The 21873-nt window shown below is 46.5% G+C and overlaps 1 protein-coding gene across 2 annotated transcripts in view; it reads right to left on the bottom strand.

Moving 5' to 3' along the window:
* Positions 1 to 1069: 1069 nt before the first annotated feature.
* The window catches only part of MVB12B (multivesicular body subunit 12B), a 116603-nt gene continuing 95799 nt past the window's right edge, over positions 1070 to 21873 (bottom strand). Inside the window, exons 9-10 of one of the 2 annotated variants that reach the window (XM_054997902.1) lie at positions 19023 to 19082; positions 1070 to 5069 (exon numbers count right to left, since the gene is read on the bottom strand). In XM_054997902.1, the coding sequence (XP_054853877.1) occupies positions 4983 to 5069; positions 19023 to 19082 (147 nt within the window). In that variant the 3' untranslated portion in view covers positions 1070 to 4982. Of the gene's footprint in view, positions 5070 to 19022; positions 19083 to 20063; positions 21424 to 21873 lie in introns of those variants that run through there. The other variant, XM_054997901.1, reaches the window with a different exon arrangement.

Below are 21873 nucleotides of genomic sequence, written 5' to 3'. Positions count from 1 at the left end.
TGGCTTTGGAAATTGGCATGATAAATTCCCCCTCCCCCCATGTCTAGAGAAACGATGCTTATGGAAGCCTGTCCTCTTCCTCCAAAGGAGGAATCCAGAGGAAGGGGAGCACAAGAGGTGGGCATAAACAAAAGATGATTCTGTGTTAATTTTAGATAGGTACAGGCACCATTCAGACAACACACAAAACTGTAGTTTAACTCCACCAACTATGGTCAGTTAGGATCCCTGAAACCAGGTTCTGAAACCAGGGCTTGAAGTTGGTTTCTCAACTAGTTTATTATAACCGTAGTTTCCTGTGATGCCCTCCCTGCAGCTGTTCCCACCTGGCCAAAGTGGAGGCAATGAAACCAACATTTGTTGAGGCAAACTCAAATTTAAGTGATGGTCAGTGAGCCATAAACCGACGATCATAAAAATAAACCATGGTTCCGTCTGGTGTCTAAACCGAGCCATAGTGAAAATATGATCACCTAACACTTGTGTGCACTCCACTCTGTGGTATGGGAATAATAATCCTGACCTATCCTTGCAGCGGTGTTGAAATGACAAGGTAATATACGTGAAATGCTTTCAGTAGTCTGTGCTCATATATAAATGCTCCATCTTACCGAAAGCAGGGGATATATTGGATGGGTTAAACAAGTGGATCTTCCAAAATAAAAAATTGTACATTTTTGCAGTGGGACATCTTCCCTAAGAAACTTGCAAAAACTAGAACCCGAGGATGAAGTATATCCTTTGGAATAGCAGGCGGCAAGTCCTCTCACCACTTCAGAATGAAGATAGAAGAATCACGTCTGGACACCCAACGACTCTCATGTGTAAATCCAACACCTCAACAAGACCAGAACTCTTTCCCTGGTGTACTAACTTTCTACATACAGGGAGATATTCATTTGGAGCACATCTGAACATGCAGTTCCTCCAAATAAATGTTCTCACACTGTCAACCCCTGATTTATTAAATGCTGCTTTTGAAAGAAAAAAAAAGTATATAGGGGCACAGAGGTTAGGGCTCAATTTTACAGTATCGCAAAAAATACTTCTGGTCTTTCAAGCAAAGAAGAACAGGTTAAAACAAACTTTTATTTAACAAATTATATTAAGAATACAGACTAAATTCTCACACACAAAAACTTCCCTTTGCAAAATACAAGGAAGGCCATCTAAAAATAAATATGAAAGGATATTATTAATAGGATTAATGAACAAGTTAATCCACTTTCAACATTCCAGCACAAATAAAATGCATAGCATCTTAAAAAAATAGAAACAAATACACACATAGAGACACACAATACAACCAAAGATTTCCAACTGCATAACACAATGTTATTCTTTTCGCCTGTAGGATCTGAGAGCTAAAAATAAATGCTTTTCTCGAGACATTTCACATTACAGAGTCCCAAAAGACTCTTTTCACCTCTGGTGGCCCCACCCCATTGAAATAAACACCCAGACAAGTTTTAAGGAAAAGAGACAAAACACTGACCATTAGTGGAAGGTAATTTTCTGGCTCTCTCAAACTTTATTTTATACGCCATTTGAAAAATGACATATTCACGCCACAGGATTTGTCCACATTGAACAAGTTCATACCATCAAATTCCATAAAACATGAGTGACCATGAAATCACTGAAGGAAATTCGTATGAATCAGGCTGTACATGGGGAGACAACTGGTAACTGTTACCACAGTTTCAGCCTTTTCCATCTACCACAATTTCAAACACAGTTGCTTCTGTGCCCATCGACAGCCTGATTCACACTAGAGTGTTGCCTGGGCAATCAGGTGGTCAAGACTTGGCCATGGCGGCCTGAGTGCAGCAAACATAATTTTATGTATCTATCTCCCCCCAATGGCAGTGTTTGGGATAACACATGGGAAACACTTGGAAAGTTCCACAAAAAGGAGGAAAGCATGCACTGGGAAGCCACCACTGGCCAAAGTTTCTTAGCATGCACACACACAAAACTGGACCATGTGTGATGGTTATATGAGATACTGTACATTTGGGTTGCATGTTCCTTCTAAAGTGGAAAACATTCATTAGTTTTGAAGCTGCCCAAAGTACTTCAGGCATGGTATCCCAGAGCAACCACCACTATGGAGAAAGTAGAGATTCATAACTTGTGCATTTCTTAGCAACTGCCAGTGGGGAAGAATGAAGGGTGCCTCAGATCTGCTATGACAAGGCGGTTCAGCGCAAACTGCAGAGACGAACCTGCTTGCAGGTAAAATTGTGCTTCCTGTTCTGGCAGACCCCAGTACAGTGGCCTTTCCAAATTTGTGAGAAAAGGGATTAACTCATAAAATGGTGGAACAGTAGAAGATACTAGGCAGAAAAGAACTCCTCCTTTCAAGAAATTGCTGACTATAAGAAGGCCATTTTTTTTAAATCAGAAGATAACCAAATGTTAAATGTAGAACAGGGCAACTAACTAGAAAAGGAAAGATGCAGTCATCACACCCAAAGGCATGCCTGCACAGCTCTAAGCAAAAGGCTTGACGGTACTGCATCGATGCATTTGAACATGCAGGACACATGAGCAAGAAACTGGTATCTGCCAGGCCCTCCTTGTCTATGTAATTGAGTTGACACAATTGATAGAGAGCAGTGTGGATGGCTCAGTGTGCCAAACAGCTGTGTGTGTGATGTGTGTGAGAATCCAGACTACGTAGCATTACAGCACCAAATTGGAAGTCTGGGGAGCTGCCAGTGGAGCGTGCCCTTGAAATCTCTGAGAACTTCATGGTCCACATTTTGGACACCTCTTTTCTCAGCCATAAAAAATCATCTGCATTTCTGGAATACATCTTTAGGAAACAACTGCACTTGTTAACTTCCCACCTATCATTTTTGGGTACAAATAATACTTTTTTTCTCGGTTAGCTGCTAATGGCCACACATTTCAAATAGTACATTTCAGCATCTTGGGAAATAAAAAACAACAGCAGCAAGGAATAGGGTGGGACAGAAGTGGAGACTCGGAAGAAGTTGGAATTCTAAGGGCGCAACGCATTTTTCTGTGTCTTTGGATTCAGCCCTGAGAGCTGAACCAGAAACACCGAAAAGGCAGATCACATTTCTTCACACTTGACCCAGTGCCTAGAAACCAGTTATACAGACTGAACAAATCCTGCAACAGCAGAGGACGATAACCTACGCCAGAGGTATCTGTGCAACTGATTTGTAGGGCCAGAGGTGCTGTGCATAAACATCCAGCTGTTATCCGAGCTGTCAAATACGTACACTGAGTGAACTACCAGTTGATTTTGCTACAGGTCTGCAATGGCAACATCATCTTCCCAGAAGCCAAGCTTTCCAAAAAACGCCATTCTGAATGGGGGGTGGGTGGGGGTGGAAGCACCCTGGCTAAGAACAATACAGAATGGGACTCTCTCTCTCGACCCAAATTACCTGCTAAACTCTGCAAACGGCATCAAAGGAACAGGAGAATGAGAGCCAAACAACCCACATTTGAGCAACATGACCATGGCAATTAATTGCATTTTAATACAGTTAGACAATAAGTATTTACAGGTTCCGCATTTGAACCTTTCCCCTTTTTGTTTCTTGCTCTTAAAAACCAAATACATCCCTCAAAAAGCTCCACCTGCCATAATGCAGTGCTTGTTCTCTGGCAGGAACTCGTGAAGCAGCACAAAAGATCTGACAGGCTTGCCGAAATAACTTGTCAGTAACACATTTCACCATGACATGCACTGGGGAGGCTCAAAGGAGAGTGTGGCTGGAGCTCCCCATCACATGCATGCTGGAAGCTGAAGCTTCATTGTTCTTGGTCTGGCCAAACTGGACCAGCCGTGTTAAAAACTGAAGTCTTAGGATCCTTCCAAGAAGGCTTCTGGAGGCACACATGGTGGTCGCTCTCATTTTAAGCAGCCAACAGGGGTCAAAGACGTAAGAGGCAACCAAAGTAACCAACACATTCGAATGGGCCTTTTGTTCATCGCCACGTTCAAGTAGTTTTGGGGGCAGGAAGGAAGTCGAGACGAACTTTCAGGCTTGCAATGAAGTGGCAGTTCTGAGAGAACTCCACAGAGTATCTCCATGCAAACATCTCGGCTGGTTCCTCTTGAATGAAAAAGGGCTTGACAGCAAATCTGTGAGGAAACTGGTTTGGGAGACCTCTTGAACGTAGATCAGAGCAAATACAATTCCAGGATTCATGAGCCTGAAGGAAGGCCAGGCTACGAAAGGTCGAGAGTTCATCCCAGTCATAAATGACCAGTTGTGCGATTTTCATCACTGAGAAGGCAAACGATTGGCTTTTCCCTCCCTTCATAAGCCAGTACTGAACGAAACAACCACAGGTTATACAAGAACACTGGCCCACGGAAGCGATGAGCTGACTGTCCATATACAAACCGGAGAAAATCCCATCCTGTACCGAGATACAGGTGCAAGTTTAGGGCAGATGATGCGTCATTGTTCTGGAGACCCATTTAGGGACGGCACCGAGTTCCAATTTTGATCTCCCTTACAGAACAAGCTGTTTCCACTGAAGTGTGGATAACACTTAAAAGTCGAGGGCTAGAGGTCCATTCCTTCTTTCTAAGTGTATCTATAAAGGTAACTGGGGTAAGGGGCAGGGATGTAAGATGAGATGGACAGAAACGTCCATCAGGGTCTATGTAAATTCAGTTATGATGTGGAGCAATTCCAGAGGAGGTTGGAAGATCAGGGCAACCGACGAAAAGGGTTAACCCCAGTCCAATCCAAATCTCCAGAACAAGAACAGGTACAACCCCTCCCACCCAAAGATTAAGACATCCCAGACAGGCATATGGTACAAAAAAGGATGATTTGTTAGAAAAAAATGTCCCTTTTGCTAGAAAATGTTCTCCCGTAACACTGCTTATCAGGGACATGGGGAGGGTGGAGGGTGAAATGAAGGAAGGGGTCAGTTTCACGCTCAGTAGTACATGTGATTCCCTTCCGAGGAGGGGAGGGGCCTCAGGACTGTGGTAGCTGCTGACATCTAGTGGGGCTTGGCGGAAGCCTGGCTGCAGCGCTCTGCTCCGTCCTGAAGCTGTAATCATACTACAGGAAACAACATCAAGAGAAAGAAATGGTTAATGGGATTCCAAGAAAATGACCACCCTGCGCACCTGTCAAAAGTACAAAATTAAAAACAAAACAACTCATGAACAAGCATGCTGCTATTCTCCAGCTGCATTTATTTTTAGGTATATTATAAATGGTTCTTGCCTAATAAAAGAAACTTCAATTGCTTAACACGGCAGTTTTGGTGGACCAATTAAATCTACATAGTCATGCAATAATGCTTCTGAACAACAACAACAACAACAACCCTTTGTTTTCAGAGCACGCATGTCATCATAAGCACAATCTTGGAAGACTTATTCCCTCCTACGGGGGAGAGATGGAGAATGCTGGTTCTACAATGGATCTCGTCACCTATTGTTATGTTCTTGTATCAACATTATTAAAAATCCTTTGTTTAAAAACTTCTTGCTGCACTGTTCACTGGAGACTTTTTAGCCAAGTGAATTGGGGAAGGGGGGAATCAATTAACAGCCGTTCCCTGCATTCCATCCCACACTGGTGCAACCAAGAAATGGGAACTTGGTCTGGGTGCTGCAGGCAAATGACTGGGGCTACGCAGGTTTGATTCCTGAGTGATGGTGGCCTTGTGAACAAGGATGCCCAAGGTCTCCCCACCCCAGCACTGTCCCAGAGTTCTCCATGTTATTGTCCCATAGCAATACATATATATAATTCATTTATATCCTGCCTTTCTCCTCAAAGGGGATGCAAATTGGCTTACATCATTCTCCACTCCTCCACTGTAACCTCACAACAACCCTGCAAGGTAGGTTAGGCTAAGAGCAAGTGACTGGTCCAAAGTTTCCCAGTAAGTTTCCATGGCAGAATGAGAATTCGAACCTGGGTCTCCCAGATCCTAATCTGACACTTGAACCACTATGCCACACTGCCTCTCATCTTTATATTCAGCTCTTTCATCATGGAATGCAAGGCAGCATATATAGGACTCCTAAGTAGACACTGACCAAAACCCAGATCACCGTAGATGTGACAAACTAGCTTTATCAGCTGCCTTCAAATTGTACCCTAGGCCATATATATTCATAAGAGAGTATCTGTCATTCATTCTTGCGTAACTGATGCAATGTGGTGTGTCTACAGGACCGCCTTGCATAACTTCATTAGCTTACACTCTGCTCCACCTTCTCTCTTTCCTGCATGGTTTCTCCCTTGCCTGTAAGCTTCTCTGGGCAGGACTTGCATTGCTTTGGAAATCACTGTGGACAATGATTCAGTAGGTAAGATAAAAGTAGTCCCCTGTGCAAGCACCGAGTCATTACTGACCCATGGGGGGACGTCGCATGATGATGTTTTCTTGGCAGACTTTTTGTTACCAGGTGGTTTGCCATTGACTTCTCCAGTCATCTACACTTTATGATTCAGTATGAAGTAACAATGTCCCCATCACACCGCAGCAGGTACTTTGAGAGGGAGGGGAGAAGATAGACTGCAGCCTACCTGTGATACCCCAAGTGACTTTCAATCCCACCTACCCCCCAACTCTAGCTAGTCAAGATGAAACTGGAGAAAGGCACTGTCCAAAGCCAGCAAAACTGCACTAAGAAAGCACATATGGCAATACTGCCACCGTGTGGTAAAACTGCAACAATACACTAAAAAGATCAAAAATCTTCCACTGACTATTGTGGTCCCTTGGACAACTGCTGCTGCATTCTGGCTTGTTTTTTCAGAAGAACCAAGCAAGCTTCCCTCCCTGTCCTCAGAGCAAAGATCCATCCTAGCCCTGAGCTGCCTCCGGTAGCAGAAAAGCCAAATAAACGAATAAGCATCCTTATAACACTTTTGAAGGTCAGGGTGCTTGGCAACTCTTCACAACAGGAGTGTAAGGCGGAGCAGAGTCATCCCTGTCACCCTCAAGACCCAGACTCTGAGCTAAGCTGCCTAGCCCTTAGCAACAACTTCTTTGGGGACTGAGCTACTGACTGGGTGCCCTCCATGCAGAGCAGAAAAGATCACCCTCTTCTCATGCCATGGATGATGTTTGGCTACTGTCAATATGACCCCCTCTGCCCTATCATCATTTAAGGATCTGGTTTTAATCCTTCCTCCAAAGAGATCAAGGTAACACATGCAGGCTCACCCCAGGCAGTCCTCATAAACAGCCTCCAAGACAGGCTTGGCTAAGAGCAATGGGTTTAAGCCGACACTGGGAGCTTTTCTAACTGGGTGGGGGAATTCAAACTCTGATCTTCCTGGTCAAACGTTCATTCTACCCAGGGTTACTGCCAGAGGATTGGTATGGTGGGTCTACCTGCCTAGCATATTTTCATTCTGTGCTTCTTCCAAAGAGCTGAGTTAATGTACAGGATTCTCCCCTTTCCCATTTTATCCTCACAACAACCAGGGCTTTTTTTCAGCAGGAATGCGGTGGAACGGAGTTCCGGCACCTCTTAAAAATGGTCACATGGCCGGTGGCCCCGCCCCCTGATCTCCAGACAGAGGGGAGTTTAGATTGCCCTCCGCGCTGCAGAGCGGCACCGAGGGCAATCTCAACTCCCCTCTGTCTGGAGATCAGGGGGCAGGGCCACCGGCCATGTGACCATTTTCACCAAGGGCGATTTAAACTTTAAAAAACTCCCTCCTTGTTCCAGCTGACCCAAAGTGACATCATTGTGCGGTCTTGAGTTCCACCACCTTTTCCCAGAAAAAAAGCCCTGACAACAACAATCTTGCCAGGTAGGTTAGGCTGAGAGAGTGGCTAGCTCAAGGTCACCAGAAGAATAGGGCCAATAACCGAAGCCTCCAAAATTCTAGTCCAACACTAACCATCACCTCTTAAATGATTTCCTGTGCGGCACACACAGGCTTTGGGTAGGATGCAGGTGGGGGAAATGGCACAGGCAAAACACCTGGACCCCTCCCAGGGCTGCTTTCTCAATCAGACTTGCTGCCTGTCTTCAAAGTGGGAGCTCTCATCACAGCTATGGAGGTACATGTTTGCCCTTTTCCAGTTCTTTTTATTTTTGTACACTGCCATTGTGGGTCTCTCATTTTGGTGCTGATTTTTACGATTCCTTTCTCCCCACCCCTCACCATTTTAATGTTATAGGCCATTTCTATGCAATGGATGCAAAAAACTTCACGGGGGGGGGATGCATAAACTTCACAGGGGGGGGGAGGGGGGCGGGTGGCACCAGGAAAAAAAAAGGAATAGAAATAAAGACTCACGGATTTGATACATGTACCAAGAAGCAAAAGCATGAATTGGGGGTTTTAGTCAAAGCAGCAGGCTGTAAAATTCAGTAGCCTTATCTGCCCCCTCACCCACCCTCGCCATCTGTCCCCCATGCACTTTGCCCCAAGGTCTCATTCTGACATAATCCTAGCAGTGTTGCAGCTGCTGGTGTAATGAGAAACCCACAGACTGCACTGAGAAGCCTCATTCCATCACTTCCTCCCCTCGCCCACAGTGCCCATTTCCAGAAGAATCACAACAACTGCCTCATCGAAAGGAAGCCCCGGACCAAGTGGAAGAGCTCCTGTTGGGACTCCAACCACCCCAGGTGCCGGAAGGGGGGATGCAACAGCGGCTCCTACCACCCCAGGTTCTCTTGCTCCCCTGCAGTATGCACAACAGTGGTTATGGCGTAGCCACCAGAATAACAACAACATTCAATTTATATAACCGCCCTTCAGGACAACTTAACACCCACTCAGAACGGGTGTTAAGTATGTTATTATCATCCCTACAACAATCACTCTGTGAGGTGGGTGATGCTGAGAGAGCTCTGAGAGAGCTGTGACTGACCCAAGGTCACCCAGCTGGGTTCAAGCGGAGGAGTGGGGAATCAAACCCGGCTCTCCAGGTCAGAGTCCCACCACTCTTAAACACGACACCACACTGGCTCTCAGTTGGTTAAGAACCAACCCTTAGAGGAATGCTAGCCTCTCTTTTCTGCCTTAATAAAACTTTGCATCTTCTCTCCCTCATATACTCAAATGGTCGCACAGGAGGCTGTCTTACGCTGAATCGAACCATGGGCCCACCAAGGTCCACCTTGTCTTCTCTGACTGGCAGCAGCTCTTCAGGAGCCTCGGGCAAAGATCTTTCACATCACCTGATGCTTTTAACTGGAGAGGCCGGACATCGAACCTGGGACCTTCTGCATGCGAAGCACAGGCTCTTCCACTGAGCCACAGCTCCCCTCTCATCTCAAACAGCGAGAGTCTCTGGAGGGGCATCTCCCAACTCCCTGAACCCTAACTGTGCAATTTTTCTTTCTCTTTTCTCTGTCTTCCCTAGTCTCCATCAATAGGCTGCTGGGAAGAAGTTCCTCCTGTGTACTGCAGCTGAGAAAGGGGGGCAGCCGTAATTACGTGGGGCTCTGAGAGGAGCTGAGCCAGAACCCTGCAGCTCTCCAATGTCTCCGTTACTAACCCCCCTTGGCTGTTCCCTCCTTTCCCTTAGCAGCTGTGTTGGGCAGGTGTGCCATAGGACAGGGGAGGAGGAGGGCGACCAGTGGGGAGGGCATAGGTAGAAACAGGTTCAAATCCCCACTGAGAAACACATGAAACTGCCTTACACTGAATCAGACCCTTGGTCTATCCAGGCCAGTATTGTCTATTCAGACTGACAGCAGATCTCAGGAAGTCTCAGGAAGAGGTTCTGCATTATTCCTACTACGCGATCCTGTACAGAAACTGCAAGTGCTTGATATAATCAACGTCTAGGGGATTCATGCAGGAATAGTATGATAAAATGATTTCATGAATGTAACAGACGTCGATACCAGCGCGCCAATAAGTGCCATCTTTGATAAAGATCAGAAACGGGATCAAGAAGAAGAACCGGTCAATCCATCAGACGGTCACTTCTGCTGGGCAATAATTGGTGCCCTTTACATCACCCTTGGATGAACTGTGCATAATTAACAGTCTTCTATGGACTTTTGAGCTCAATGAGCTTGGCTCTGGGGATGTATGCCTTGTAGTATGCAATTTATGAAGTGGTGCTTTTCTCTGTATGAAGAGCTGCAACACTGTAACATTGTAATTGATGAATATTAGCACTTGAATGGGCATTTGCAATATTGTTTCCATCGAACACGGACACTTTGAAGGTATAGTACACAGGAATTGTGAATGGATGATTTTATCAAGCACTTGTACCTTCTGTACAGTTCTCAGGGTTCTCTGCCTGTGTCTTATTAATGTTCTGAAGGCAGTACATCGAGAATAGAGTGTTATTCTTTTGATATAAAAATACCTATTACTTTATAAAGTCCCCAAAAAATCACAATATAAAAATTATTTTGGACAGAGATTTATTGTTGTAGTGCTTAGCAAGTTTTCACGACTGTTGCTTTTCTTGTTAGATGAATTTGCAAGTGGGCAGGCCTCTTCCCCTGCATCTCAGCCCTGCCAACTGCAAAACGGAGATAATAATACCGACGTAACTTTGAGGGCTGTTTTACAGATTACTGTAGTAAGGTTACACGAAGGGCTTTGAACACTCAAAACGGACAGTGTAAATGCTAGCAAGATCCTATCTCGATGGATCAGGGGTGTGTGGCCAAATTCACTGACCTTCTAAGCCACATGCAATAATCTTCAGAAGTTCAAGAGCCCGAAGAAACACACGTGTATTTGGGAAGGGTGGGGTTTTTTTTTAACTCTCTATCTTAAGGAAGGAGAGCAACACACAGAAAGCTTTTCTTGCACTTCTGCAGGCAGCAGCTAGTGACAGAAACAGGGCAGTGCAAGAGCCAAGGGCAGCTGCGAGAGGACAGCAAAACACCCATTACTGGGAAGAGAGGAAGGTGCCCGTGCGCTGCTCTCTGTAGATGCGCCACATGTGGCTTGTGAGCTGTGGGCTGGCCTGATCTCCCTGCAACAGCCTTTTTCTTCCAGGGAGCTTCAGACGCCTGCTCCCCCATGAGGGAATGTCTCCCCCCTTCCTTTGTTTTATCAACACAGCAACCCTGTGAGGTAGGCTAGGTTGAGAGCCGCCAAATCACACACTGAGCTGCAGGGCTCAGTAGGAATTTGAACCTGGATTTCTCCAATCATCACACCATACCGGCTCCCTAATTGTTGTTTCTGCACTGTTACGGAGCTTTGTAAACAAAAAGTCTCGTATCCGCCCCTAAGCAGCTTGAAATCTGTATTTTTAAAGGGGAGAAGGGTGCGCGTGAGAGACACACAGAAACCTGCCCCTGTCCTATGATGAACTCACTCAGAATAGCGTGATTTCCCCCACCCTGAACCTGCAACGTACCAAAGGACTGAGGCAAACGATGATTACCTAAGGAGAAGCCTAGGAAGACCTCCAGTGGCCTAGGAGGACACTCCATACAGGAGCCTCAACGGGACCTCTCTGTTCTCAGAACCCCCATGATAATTCCTGGGAGCCCACCCTACAGCCCTGTTTGGAAGCAGGGGGCTGACTGCTTAAAGCCTGGTTAGGATCAGAGCCAGGGCTTTTTTCAGCAGGAACGTGGTGGAACGGAGTTCCGGAACCTCTTGAAAATGGTCACATGGCTGGTGGCCCCACCCCCTGCTCTCCAGACAGAGGGGAGTTTAGATCGCTGGTGCGGAGGGCAATCTAAACTCCCCTCTGTCTGGAGATCAGGGGGCGGGGCCACTGGTCATGTGACCATTTTCACCGTGGGCAATTTAACTTTAAAAAACTCCCCCCTTGTTCCAGCTGATCCAAAGTGATGTCATTGTGCGGTCCTGAGTTCCACCACTGAATTCCACCGCCTCTTTCCCCAGAAAAAAAGCCCTGAGAGCCCCAATCAGAAGAGGTGGGGAAACTGGGCAAACTCCTTCAGCCGAAGCTGCATTTCTGGCTGTCAAAGATCTTCCCCCTAGCAAACAACCTTCAGAGCTCCTCTGCTTCCTGTCTCCAAGGCTGCGTCTTGGACCCAGCTCTTGTTCTGATCCATGATCGGCCATGAGTCAATAGACGCTCATTACCCTGACCAGCTGACCTGGACCGGAAATGGCAAGGGTGAAGGGAGCAGGAATGCATGGGAGCAACTGCTGCAGCACGCACATCCAGCAGCAGGGAGCCGTTCTAGATGCCGTCTGGACCATTTGGAATACTGTTAGGCCTCTGCCTGGGTGAAGGTGTGCAGAGACGTGTGGGCATGGCACTGCGTACAAAGGGGACACTTGTGTTTCAAGGGTGGCCTTCTCCTTTAAAATGCTCCCAACTGGCTGACAGGAAATGAGTGGGTTTGCCACCTGCAAGAATTCTGAAAGGGAAAACCGCATTTAAAACAGGCCCGCTACCCTGCACGCCAGATGCCAAGTGAAAATGGTTCCCTTCTCTTATTGCTCAGACCGTACAACGCCCCTCCCTCCTCACCCCCAAAACTGGCTCCCATCCATCATAAACTCCACAGCCTCGCCTTGGAAGCTTTGCCCAGCCTATTCTTTCTGTCCTTATTTCCAACTAAATCCCTCTGGACATCCCACAACCCCTAAAGTTCTGTGGCAACATAACCATCTGTGGGCTCGGGGTGGGGGGAAGTCAATGGACACTTTCTTCCCCTCCCTAAGTCCATGAGATGTGCCAAAAACTGGGAGAGCTTGGCCTAACACACGTCTAGTTTTCTTAGCTTTTAATGTTTTTTTAACATACTGACTTGTTGGCTTAAAGTTAACTGTTCTTAAAGCTTTATATGCAAGCAGGAAGGTGGGCTATGAATGCTCTATAAAAAGAATAACCCCAGCTCATGATCTTTGGCCCTCCAACTTTACCACCTCCATCCCTGTAAAGGTCTTCTGCTACCTGAAACCCCTGTGGCCCTTTCTCCCTTGTTGTCCCTTGGGCCTCAACCAACTTCCCAGAGCCTTCTATACGGCACTGTGTCTTTCTTCAGATTCTGCCTCTTCAGCTCTTTATCCTCTACACTTCCTGGGCTTCTACCACCTTCCTTTCACGATTGTCTCTCTCCTACATATCCATTTTCTTTCTTCTTTTCTGGTTTTAAACACCGTTTTGATTTAACATCTAAGTTGACCAAATGAAAATACACGGCTTTGGACTTAAAACTTCAGCCCAAATGAAATGAAACCTACGTCTGCATTTTCTATCTTGCCTGCACCTCTCTGGTTAAACTTTAGTTTGTAACTCCTCTGGGCACACATCTGTCCTTGTACGCTTCTTGGATAGGACATCCTAACTGGTGTGGTCAGATATGATGTGCTATGAGAGAATCACTAGTGTGCCAGAAGAAATAATTCAAATAGTTCAAAACTCCGCTGGGCTCAAAGCACTCACCTGTTGGAAGAGGCTGCGGCCTGCAAGGATGACACTGAGCCTCTGTTTCAATTTGCAAAAGAAGAAAGGGATGCTTCAGCCCCTAGCAGTATGAGAAAAACTGATGCCCAGCAAACAAATAGTGCAGCCTCATGCTCTTTAAACCTGTAACCGAGTGCAGAATCTGTTGCGAGAAACAGAAGCTGCAATGCCTGCCTGCATTGTGAATCATAGACCTGCTAACAGCTCTTGCTGGGATCCTTGGAAAAAGCCCATGCAGAAGAGGCCAAGCATGCAGGGAACAAGTTAACATTTGAATTGGAGCTAATCTTGCTGGAAAGAAAGCTGGAGGAAAACTGCCCAGTTCTGATTAGAGCCACTCCATTTAGCTTTCCTGCCATGGGCAATGGAGCCAGTTGGCTTTAAAGCAATCCACAGCATTTGCTAGACCCTGCAGGCTATTTCCACCAAGAGGCAGGCCCAGAGAGAGAATCCAGAGGCCTAGATCCAATGAGCTCTGTCTTCAATGTCATATAATAGGAAAGCTTCTAGATAAAAGGAGGAGGAGAGGGTGGAATTGTTCCCCGATTTCCATAAATCCCAAATCCACAATCACAGCCAAAAGCCAAAAGAGGAATCAAAATGTGATTAAAATGTAGTAGGTCCCACTATGTGGGGCCATGAAAAAGAAAGGCAGTTCCCTGTGCACGGGAGCCACTACACGGCCATCCCTGCTGTACCGCAGGAGGGGCTGTGGACACATCCTTTGAACATGTGGAACGGTCTCATTCTGGCTCCAGTCACTGGTCCGTTCAGCTCAGTAATGTCTACCTGGACTGACAGCAGCTCTCTGGTCTTCCCCAACACCTGGGATCCTTCAGCTGGAGATATCAGGGACTGAACCTCCCTTGGCTCCGTGGTAGAGCAGAAGGCCCCAGGATCAATCCCTGGCATCTCCAGCTAAAAGAATTAAATGGTGGGTGATATGAAAGACCTCCGCGCGAGACCCTGGAGAGCCACTGCCAGTTTGAGTAGACAATACAGACCTTGAAGGACTGACGTTCTGGTTCAGGACAAGGCACTTTCATGTGTCCAAACCTTCTGCATGAAAGGGGCATGCTTGACCACTGATCCTCCTTCCTTACCTTCAGCAGTTGAAGGGCCCTGAAAAAGCTAAGATAGGCTTCCCCCCATGCCTGCGAGCACATGGAAGAGGTATGAAGCACGGATCCCAATGGGAGAGGCTGTGGGTCAACAGAAGAACCTCTTCTTTGCATGCAGAGTAGGCAGGGCCGGATCTAGGGTTGCTGGCGCCTGGTGCAACCCTTGTCTGGCCCTCTGTGCATGTGCCACTTCCGTGACGGGAGGCAGGGCGGAAGGCAAGCTGGCCACCCAAGCACCCGGTGTGCCGTGGAGCTGGCAGCGGCGGCGTGGGCGTGTGCTGGGGCAGACAGCTTGCCACGTTGGGGGCTGAGCGCAGGTCTAGGAGGCCCTCCATGCGGTTCACCTGCCCCTTGCTGCCCGCGCAGCAAGCTGGCCACCCCAGCGCACGCCCGCACTGTGCAGCTGGCGGCAGTGGTGGCGAAGGTGTGCGCTGGGCCAGCCGGCTTGCCGTGCGGGTGGCTGAGCGCAGGGCTCGGAGGTCCCGTGCACACGGCACATATTAAAAAATGCAATGACAAGTTATGTCTACGTGAATTGGGTATATTCAAGTGTACAGTTCATATTTTGTTGGTGTTTGTATGGCTTATGGCTTCAGCTGGAAAAGCAATAAACATATTATTAATATTATTAAAAATGCACATTTAAAAAAATGCTATTTTTTTTAAAAAAGAAAGACCCTACTAAATCCTAATTTTGTGATGCTAATGTAGCAAACCGGCCAAATCTAATACTTTGTACCCCATTTTTGAGACATAAAGAAGAATATGTTTTAGTTCAGTATAATATAGATGAATATTGGATGTAAGTGGATGAGGATTCAACGGCAGAGGGTGAGCTTTGTCAGCAAAGGATCCCAGCTTCAATTCTGAGCATCTCCCATTAAAAAGATGTCAGGAAGCAAGTGGTGGGCAAGTCCTTTCTATGCCTGATACCTAAAGGCGGCTTTGAGGTTCCTAACAGTTGCAATCCTAAGATGGTCTGCTCAGAATCCTACTGGGGAGGAGCTGTGGCTCAGTGACAGAGCATCTGCTTTGCATGCAGAAGGTCCCAGGTTCAATTCCCAGCATCTCCAGTTAAAGGACCTGGCAACAGGTGATGTGAAAGACCTCTGACTAAGACCCCTGAAAGCCACTGCCCACCTAAATAGACATTACCGACCTTGATGGATCAATGGTCTGATTCAGTATAAGGCAGCTTCATATGTGTTCATCTCCCCACCCCACACCCTCTGCCAATATATGGGCAGTAGTGCCATCCCAAGAGAGGGACTCAAGACATGCTAGGATTCCTCAAAAAAGCCCACGCTATGCCAGATGGACGGTGGGAGACTTCCAGGAGCATCCCTGCTGCTCAGAGGGTACATTCTTATTTGCACTCTGACAGTCTCTGAAAAACCACTCCCCCGCCCCTGGCCAAAACACGGATGATTTGATGCTCTGGGGGACTGGGATTAAATAGTTCCTTCCCATGCCCCCCCCCACACCCCGATGTCACTGTGATTACAGCCCCGGTGGGGACCTGAGGCTCTCCCCTCACATACACACATCCCCATTAGTACCCTCTGGCTAAAGACAGGATCAGTGGTACCTCAATGCACCACGGAGGAACCCAACAAGTCTTAGAGTGATAGAACACCCTCCTTGGTCTCTTGTTAAGGATTTTCAAGGGCGCTGCAGGTCTGCACACAGACAGTTGGGGACAGAGGGGCTGACTCCCTATCCAAATCACTAGCTAGCTTGCATTTAAGTCTCATGCAAATTTTGGATTTTAGACATTGTATAATGTATGGCGCATCCTGATGTTGAGTCGATCCTCCCAAACCAGTATGGCCTACTTTGACCAGTAGTAGATCTCCAAGGAAAGGGATCTTTCCCACTCCTGCCACTTTAGAGATTATTGGAACCCTTCTGCATTTGGCACAAGAGCTGTTTCACTGAGATCTAGCCTCCCGCAGGTTTTAGGGCTAGCTTTTAGTATTTTGGTTTTTATGATGGTTTTGGCTTTTCTTGGAGACGTCCTGGTTTATGCCGGGTACTGCCAATATCTGCATCCTTTCTCTGGGTCCCCCAAAGCGTCTTTTGCCATGCAAAATGACTCCCTTGCAAGCAGTAAGGGTTCAGAATACAGATGGCGCCACCTGGTGGCCGTGCCTTTGCAGTTATGGAGAACAAGTACATTATCTTGGTCAAGGTTATACATACAAAAACTGGAAGAGAACCATACACATTAACATTTCTCTTCCTTGTGCAATGTAGTACAGTACTCAAGGTGCTGGACCTGGGATGGGAAGACCTGAGCCCATATCTTCACTCTGTCATGAAGCTTACTGGGTGATCTTGAGTAGAGATGGGCATGAACCGCATTACGAACCTCAAAAACCCACAAAATTGGCGATCGCAATCCGGCACTTCGTTATCGTCCATGGCAAATGAACCAGTGTTTGGTAGAGGCCTGGTTTGTTGCGTTCAGCCGCGGTTCGGGAAGCCAGACACTCAGGCGCCAGCAATCAATTCCCCTGGCAACGAAGCTGGGGGAATGCCTGAGCTCTGTCTGTGCTCCTTCTATCGCCCTGGAAACCCGAATGGAAGCGCAGCTTTCCTTGATCGGCAGGTCTTCCTTCCAACCATGGAGCTGCAAAGCGGTTACAAGTTGGGAGAAGCCACCCAGGGGAGGGAGGGAGCCCTTTTGCAATCTTGTCCAAACTTGGGTGATGGCTGTAGGAGAGCGTGCAAAAGACTTCCCGGGAATATGGGCTGTGTAAGTGCCAACGGGGGCTGTTCGGCAGCCAACGAACCGCAAACCAGTTCGATAACGGGAAATGTTCGTTGCAGTTCTCGATCTCGGGTTCGTCATCAGCACTGAACCTCAAACCACTGGTTCATTAAATTTTTTTGGTTCGTGCCCATGTCTAATCTTGAGCCAGTTACTCCATTTTCCCTCCACATGCATTACTCAGTGCTACCACTAGATGGCACTTTGAGACCATAAGAGACTTGGTTTTGTTTTTGTGTTTTTAAAAGGTGGGATTATTCTTGAAAGTTAACAGGTCCAAAAAGTTAGGAAGAGGTGAAAGAAAGAAGAGAGGAAAAGAAATTTAAGTGTTATCCCACAGGCAAGGTTGTATGCTGCTTAGGTGACTAAGGAACAGGCACTGAGCTATTGCAAACATTAAAAGGAATGTTTGCTTAGCAAACAGGGCATATGGAAAATGATGTACAGGCATGCGTCTCCCTCTGTTTTTGAGAAAAAATAAAATTAAATGGCATGAAGGAGAAGGAGACTCCTTTGTCAAGGAGGAGTCTTTCCAAGAAGGGCTTTTTAAAAAATTGGCACACATCTCTTCATTAATTTTAAGTCAATGTCGTGATGTCGCGGCGAGCAGTGAGTGCCCGCAGCTAAATAAGCAATAAGAGCTATTTTTCAAACACGCAAACACATAAAGATGTCAGCTCAAACTGTTTACTAATTAACACTTAAAAAGACACAAATTAGATATGCGTGGGTAAGAGCAATTATAATCAAGACGAATTTCTCCAGTCATTTGGGATCCGGGAAGGGGGAGGAGGTAGAGGGTGGGGAGGAACTCTCCCCCTACTGAAACTCCCAGCTAATCGCTGGAATCAACATTTCTTTCTTTTTTTAAAAAAAGAAACCTGAACGTCTGCCAGTTAGCAAATATGTTCGTTTAAAGACCATTACACGTGACTGTGCTCTGGAGGGTTGGTTGCTAAAAAGGAGAAGCAAGGGAGATTAAAGAAGAAGGAGAAGGGGAAAAAACCCCTCCCCAACCAAGTTGGAGATCTGCATAAAATTAAGCCTTCCAAGTTCTTTCTTATTTATAGTTCCTTTGTTAAAAAGGCTTGGGAAGACATTGTTGCCTGAAATTAAGCAGTTAAACAAACATCTCCCTTGTCAGTTTTAAGAGAGTGATTAATATTGAACATTCGCACTGCTAATTAGAACCTCCCAGGCCTCTTCGAAGCAGAGAAGCTCTGAGCGGGCTGTCTGGAAGAAGGAACTGAAGCAGTCGGAGGGCCTTCAGGACTTGGAACAAGACAATCACAGCCTGAGGTTAAGATTGAGCCAAGGGTGGCCATCAGAGACCCCTGCTGCTTGTGCCTCCAAGCCCAGGGGGCCACTGAGGACCCCCTGTGCTTGACTGGAGACAGACCCCAAGTTTCTGGCCCTTCTGGTAGAGACAATTTGCTTGAACATGCAAAGGTAGAAGTTGAAGGAGGTCCTGAATAAGATTTCCAGAAGCTTCATTGTCCTAATGCAACTTTTTTTAGCCCTCCCTGGTGACTAGCAAAGCCAGAAAACATGACGCAAAACAGTAAAAATGAACTGAAAAATAAATCACACAAAAGAGGTATAATTTGTAGACAATGAAGAATTTAGCTTTTCTTTTGCTACAATTCAGGTTCTCTTGATGCTTAAAAAAACCCTCAGCATATGTAGGACCCTCATTGTAAACCACGAAATGCAGATGGGTGCTGAAGCATGGAAAGACAATGCCCCCCCCCCCCACTTACCTCCTTTTCAATTTCTGCCAAGGATTTAATGGTGATGCCCAGGAGATCAACGGGCTGCATCTAGAAAGGAATTCCAGAGACATCCAATTTGAATCTGACAATAATCATAGCAAAAAGTTCCTTCATTGGTCCATTCACTGGACCATCTGCAAAAATAACTATATAAAAACTGCCACCCAAGACTTCTGAATGCTACACACGTTCTGCGGCAGGAGCCACCACCACAAGGACATCTTCCTTCTAAAGAGGACAGGCGTGTAAACCTCATTTTTTTCATTTCTGGGGCTATCTGCAAAAGGGAATGCGTGAGAGTGTCCACAGGGGTTAACTGTCGCACATTGCAAGACCACTGCGAAACACAACTGCACCTCATGGTGCCTCTTTCAAAAGTACAGGCAGTACTGCCATGGAGACCAGTGTTGCACTTGCATGTGCAACACAACCAACTAACAAATCTAAATGTAGTTGCATATATGTAAACATTAATTATAAAGTGCCATAGTGCGGTTTTGGTTATAAACAGGGCTTTTTTTTCAGCTGGAACGTGGCGGAACGGAGTTCTGGAACCTCTTGAAAATGGTCACATGGCTGGTGGCCCTGCCCCCTGATCTCGACAGAGGGGAGTTGAGATTGCCCTCCACGCCATGGTGTGGAGGGCAATCTCAACTCCCCTCTGTCTGGAGATCAGGGGGTGGGGCCACCAGCCATGTGACCATTTTCTCCGAGGGCAACCCACTGAGTTCCACCACCTCTTTTCCCAGAAAAAAAGCCCTAGTTATAAACAACAATGAATTTATCCACAGAGAAGTTTTTAAAAGTGCATACAATAAATAGACCATATCACAGCGACAGTAGAACTCATACAATAAATAGATCATTCCATAAATATCTCAAGTGTCAGTAATACAAAAATATGTCATGACCATTGAAATTCTCTGTGGATAAATTCATTGTTGTTTATAACCAAACTGCACTATGGCACTTTATAATTAATGTTTACATATATGCGACTACATTTAGATTTGTAAATTAGTTGTGGTTGCTAGTGAGCCTTAGTTTCGGTTGATTCACTCTTTTTTTTGGTTTCTTGGCATCTGAGGCTGCCACTCTTGCTTGCTTTGCACTTGTACATGCAGCTGGCTGGATTGCATGACAGGATACGCATCCAGGTGCCAGTTTTGGGGAGGCTGCCTACAAAATTGTTCAGTTATAATAAACGTTCATTGAACAACTGTATTGATTTGGTTTTTCAACAGATTTTAACTATGAACATACGAAGCCGCTTTATACCGAGTCAGACTATTTGTCCTTCTAACCTAATGCCAGCTACTCTCTGACTGGCAGTGGCTCTCCGAGCGGCCAGGGCAGAGGACTTTCTCAGACCCTGCACAGAATCGTTCTTAACCAAAGATGCCAAGGGTTGAACTGGAGTCCTCCTGCATATAAAGCCTGTGCTCTGCCACTGAGATGAGTCTCTCTTCCAACATGGCTATTTTAAGCTCTCTAGTAGACCAACTGGGTCAAAAGGCAGCCTAGAATTCTATGAATGTTTCACGCTTGCAAAGGCAGACTGGAGTATGATCTCTCTATCAAGACCAAGTATTGTTTGTAGGCCACTGCAAGAAGCCACACAATGATCGGCATGATTTATACGCACAGTTCTCTAAAAAATGCTAAGCTGAACCTTCAAGGCTGAAGCCTTCCCAACTTAAAACTGGAACCTTTGGAGATGTGCATCTATTCCAAGAAAGCCGCCTTTACTCACTTACTTCGTTGCCCTTCTGTGATAGCAGTGGTGGCAATCATGGTCTCTGCCATTGCCAGGCACCATTTTTCTTTCTGTTTTCTATTAAAAGACGCCCCCCTTTTGAAAAATCACCCCCAAAGGAGGGTCCCCCTGCATAAACACCACGGAAATGGTAGCTGAACAGGAGGGAGAGGTTGAAGTTTGGCTCAGACCTTCTTTTTAATCAATATGATCCATTACATCTTTGGGGCTTGCTCTTGTCCTGCATTTAATGTTTCTAAACACAATGCCTCTGCAATATTTCAATGCCTGAAACTCTTCATGTTTCACCCTTGAAAGAGAAGAATAACAGCTACTTCCCAGCATTCCATGGAGAAGAAACAAGGCAGGGCTATGCAGATGAAGGGATTGAGCTACACAGATACGACTAGCTGGATTCTCAGCAGCAGACCTCCCCAGAGGCAGGAAACTGGTTTAGAATTTGTCACCAAGCGTCGCCTCACGCCATTCACTCCTTTGGGGAACAGTGACGACTCGTATGTGGAGCCACTTTTGTAGGCAAGGTAAAACCTGGTCTCCTTCCTGACAGTGGAGTGCCTGAGATGGACAGGGAGCCAAGTCCTCTCCTCCTTCCTGCAGGCAGTTCCAAGGATCCTGAGAAAAAGGCAATACATTTCCGAAGCTCCCTTCCCAACCCCTCCAAGAATTTCAGGAGTGGGGGTGGAAGAGAGATGTTCCTTGCTGCTTTCTTTGGGCCTTGAGGCCTTGGCGTCAATTTGGGGTAACAGAAGATGGGACCAGCTTTGGAAAAGCAGCTTTGGGCTGGCCCCTTGCTCTGCCCGCAAAGAATGCTCTTGCTCAACAAAGAATAGAGCAGGCGGAGAGGCTGCAGTGACCGCAGCAGGACGGATCAGGCCAGCTTTTCCTTTCAGGGAGTGGCTGTAATAAGTAGGCAAGAGAGGAGATGGTGGCTGGGGTTCGGAAAGGAGCCCTGCTCTCAGTGAAGTTGACAGCAACTGATCTAGCAAATCCATTTTAAGAACAGTGCCTTACAACTCTATTTCAGAAGCTTCTTTGCCTTTCTGACGCATCGTGGGGCATGCC

Source organism: Eublepharis macularius, chromosome 14, assembly GCF_028583425.1.
Source record: "Eublepharis macularius isolate TG4126 chromosome 14, MPM_Emac_v1.0, whole genome shotgun sequence".
NCBI classification, from domain to species: Eukaryota; Metazoa; Chordata; class Lepidosauria; order Squamata; family Eublepharidae; genus Eublepharis; species Eublepharis macularius.
Note: the sequence above shows the minus strand (reverse complement) of the source record. Positions and strands in the feature narration are given on the sequence as shown.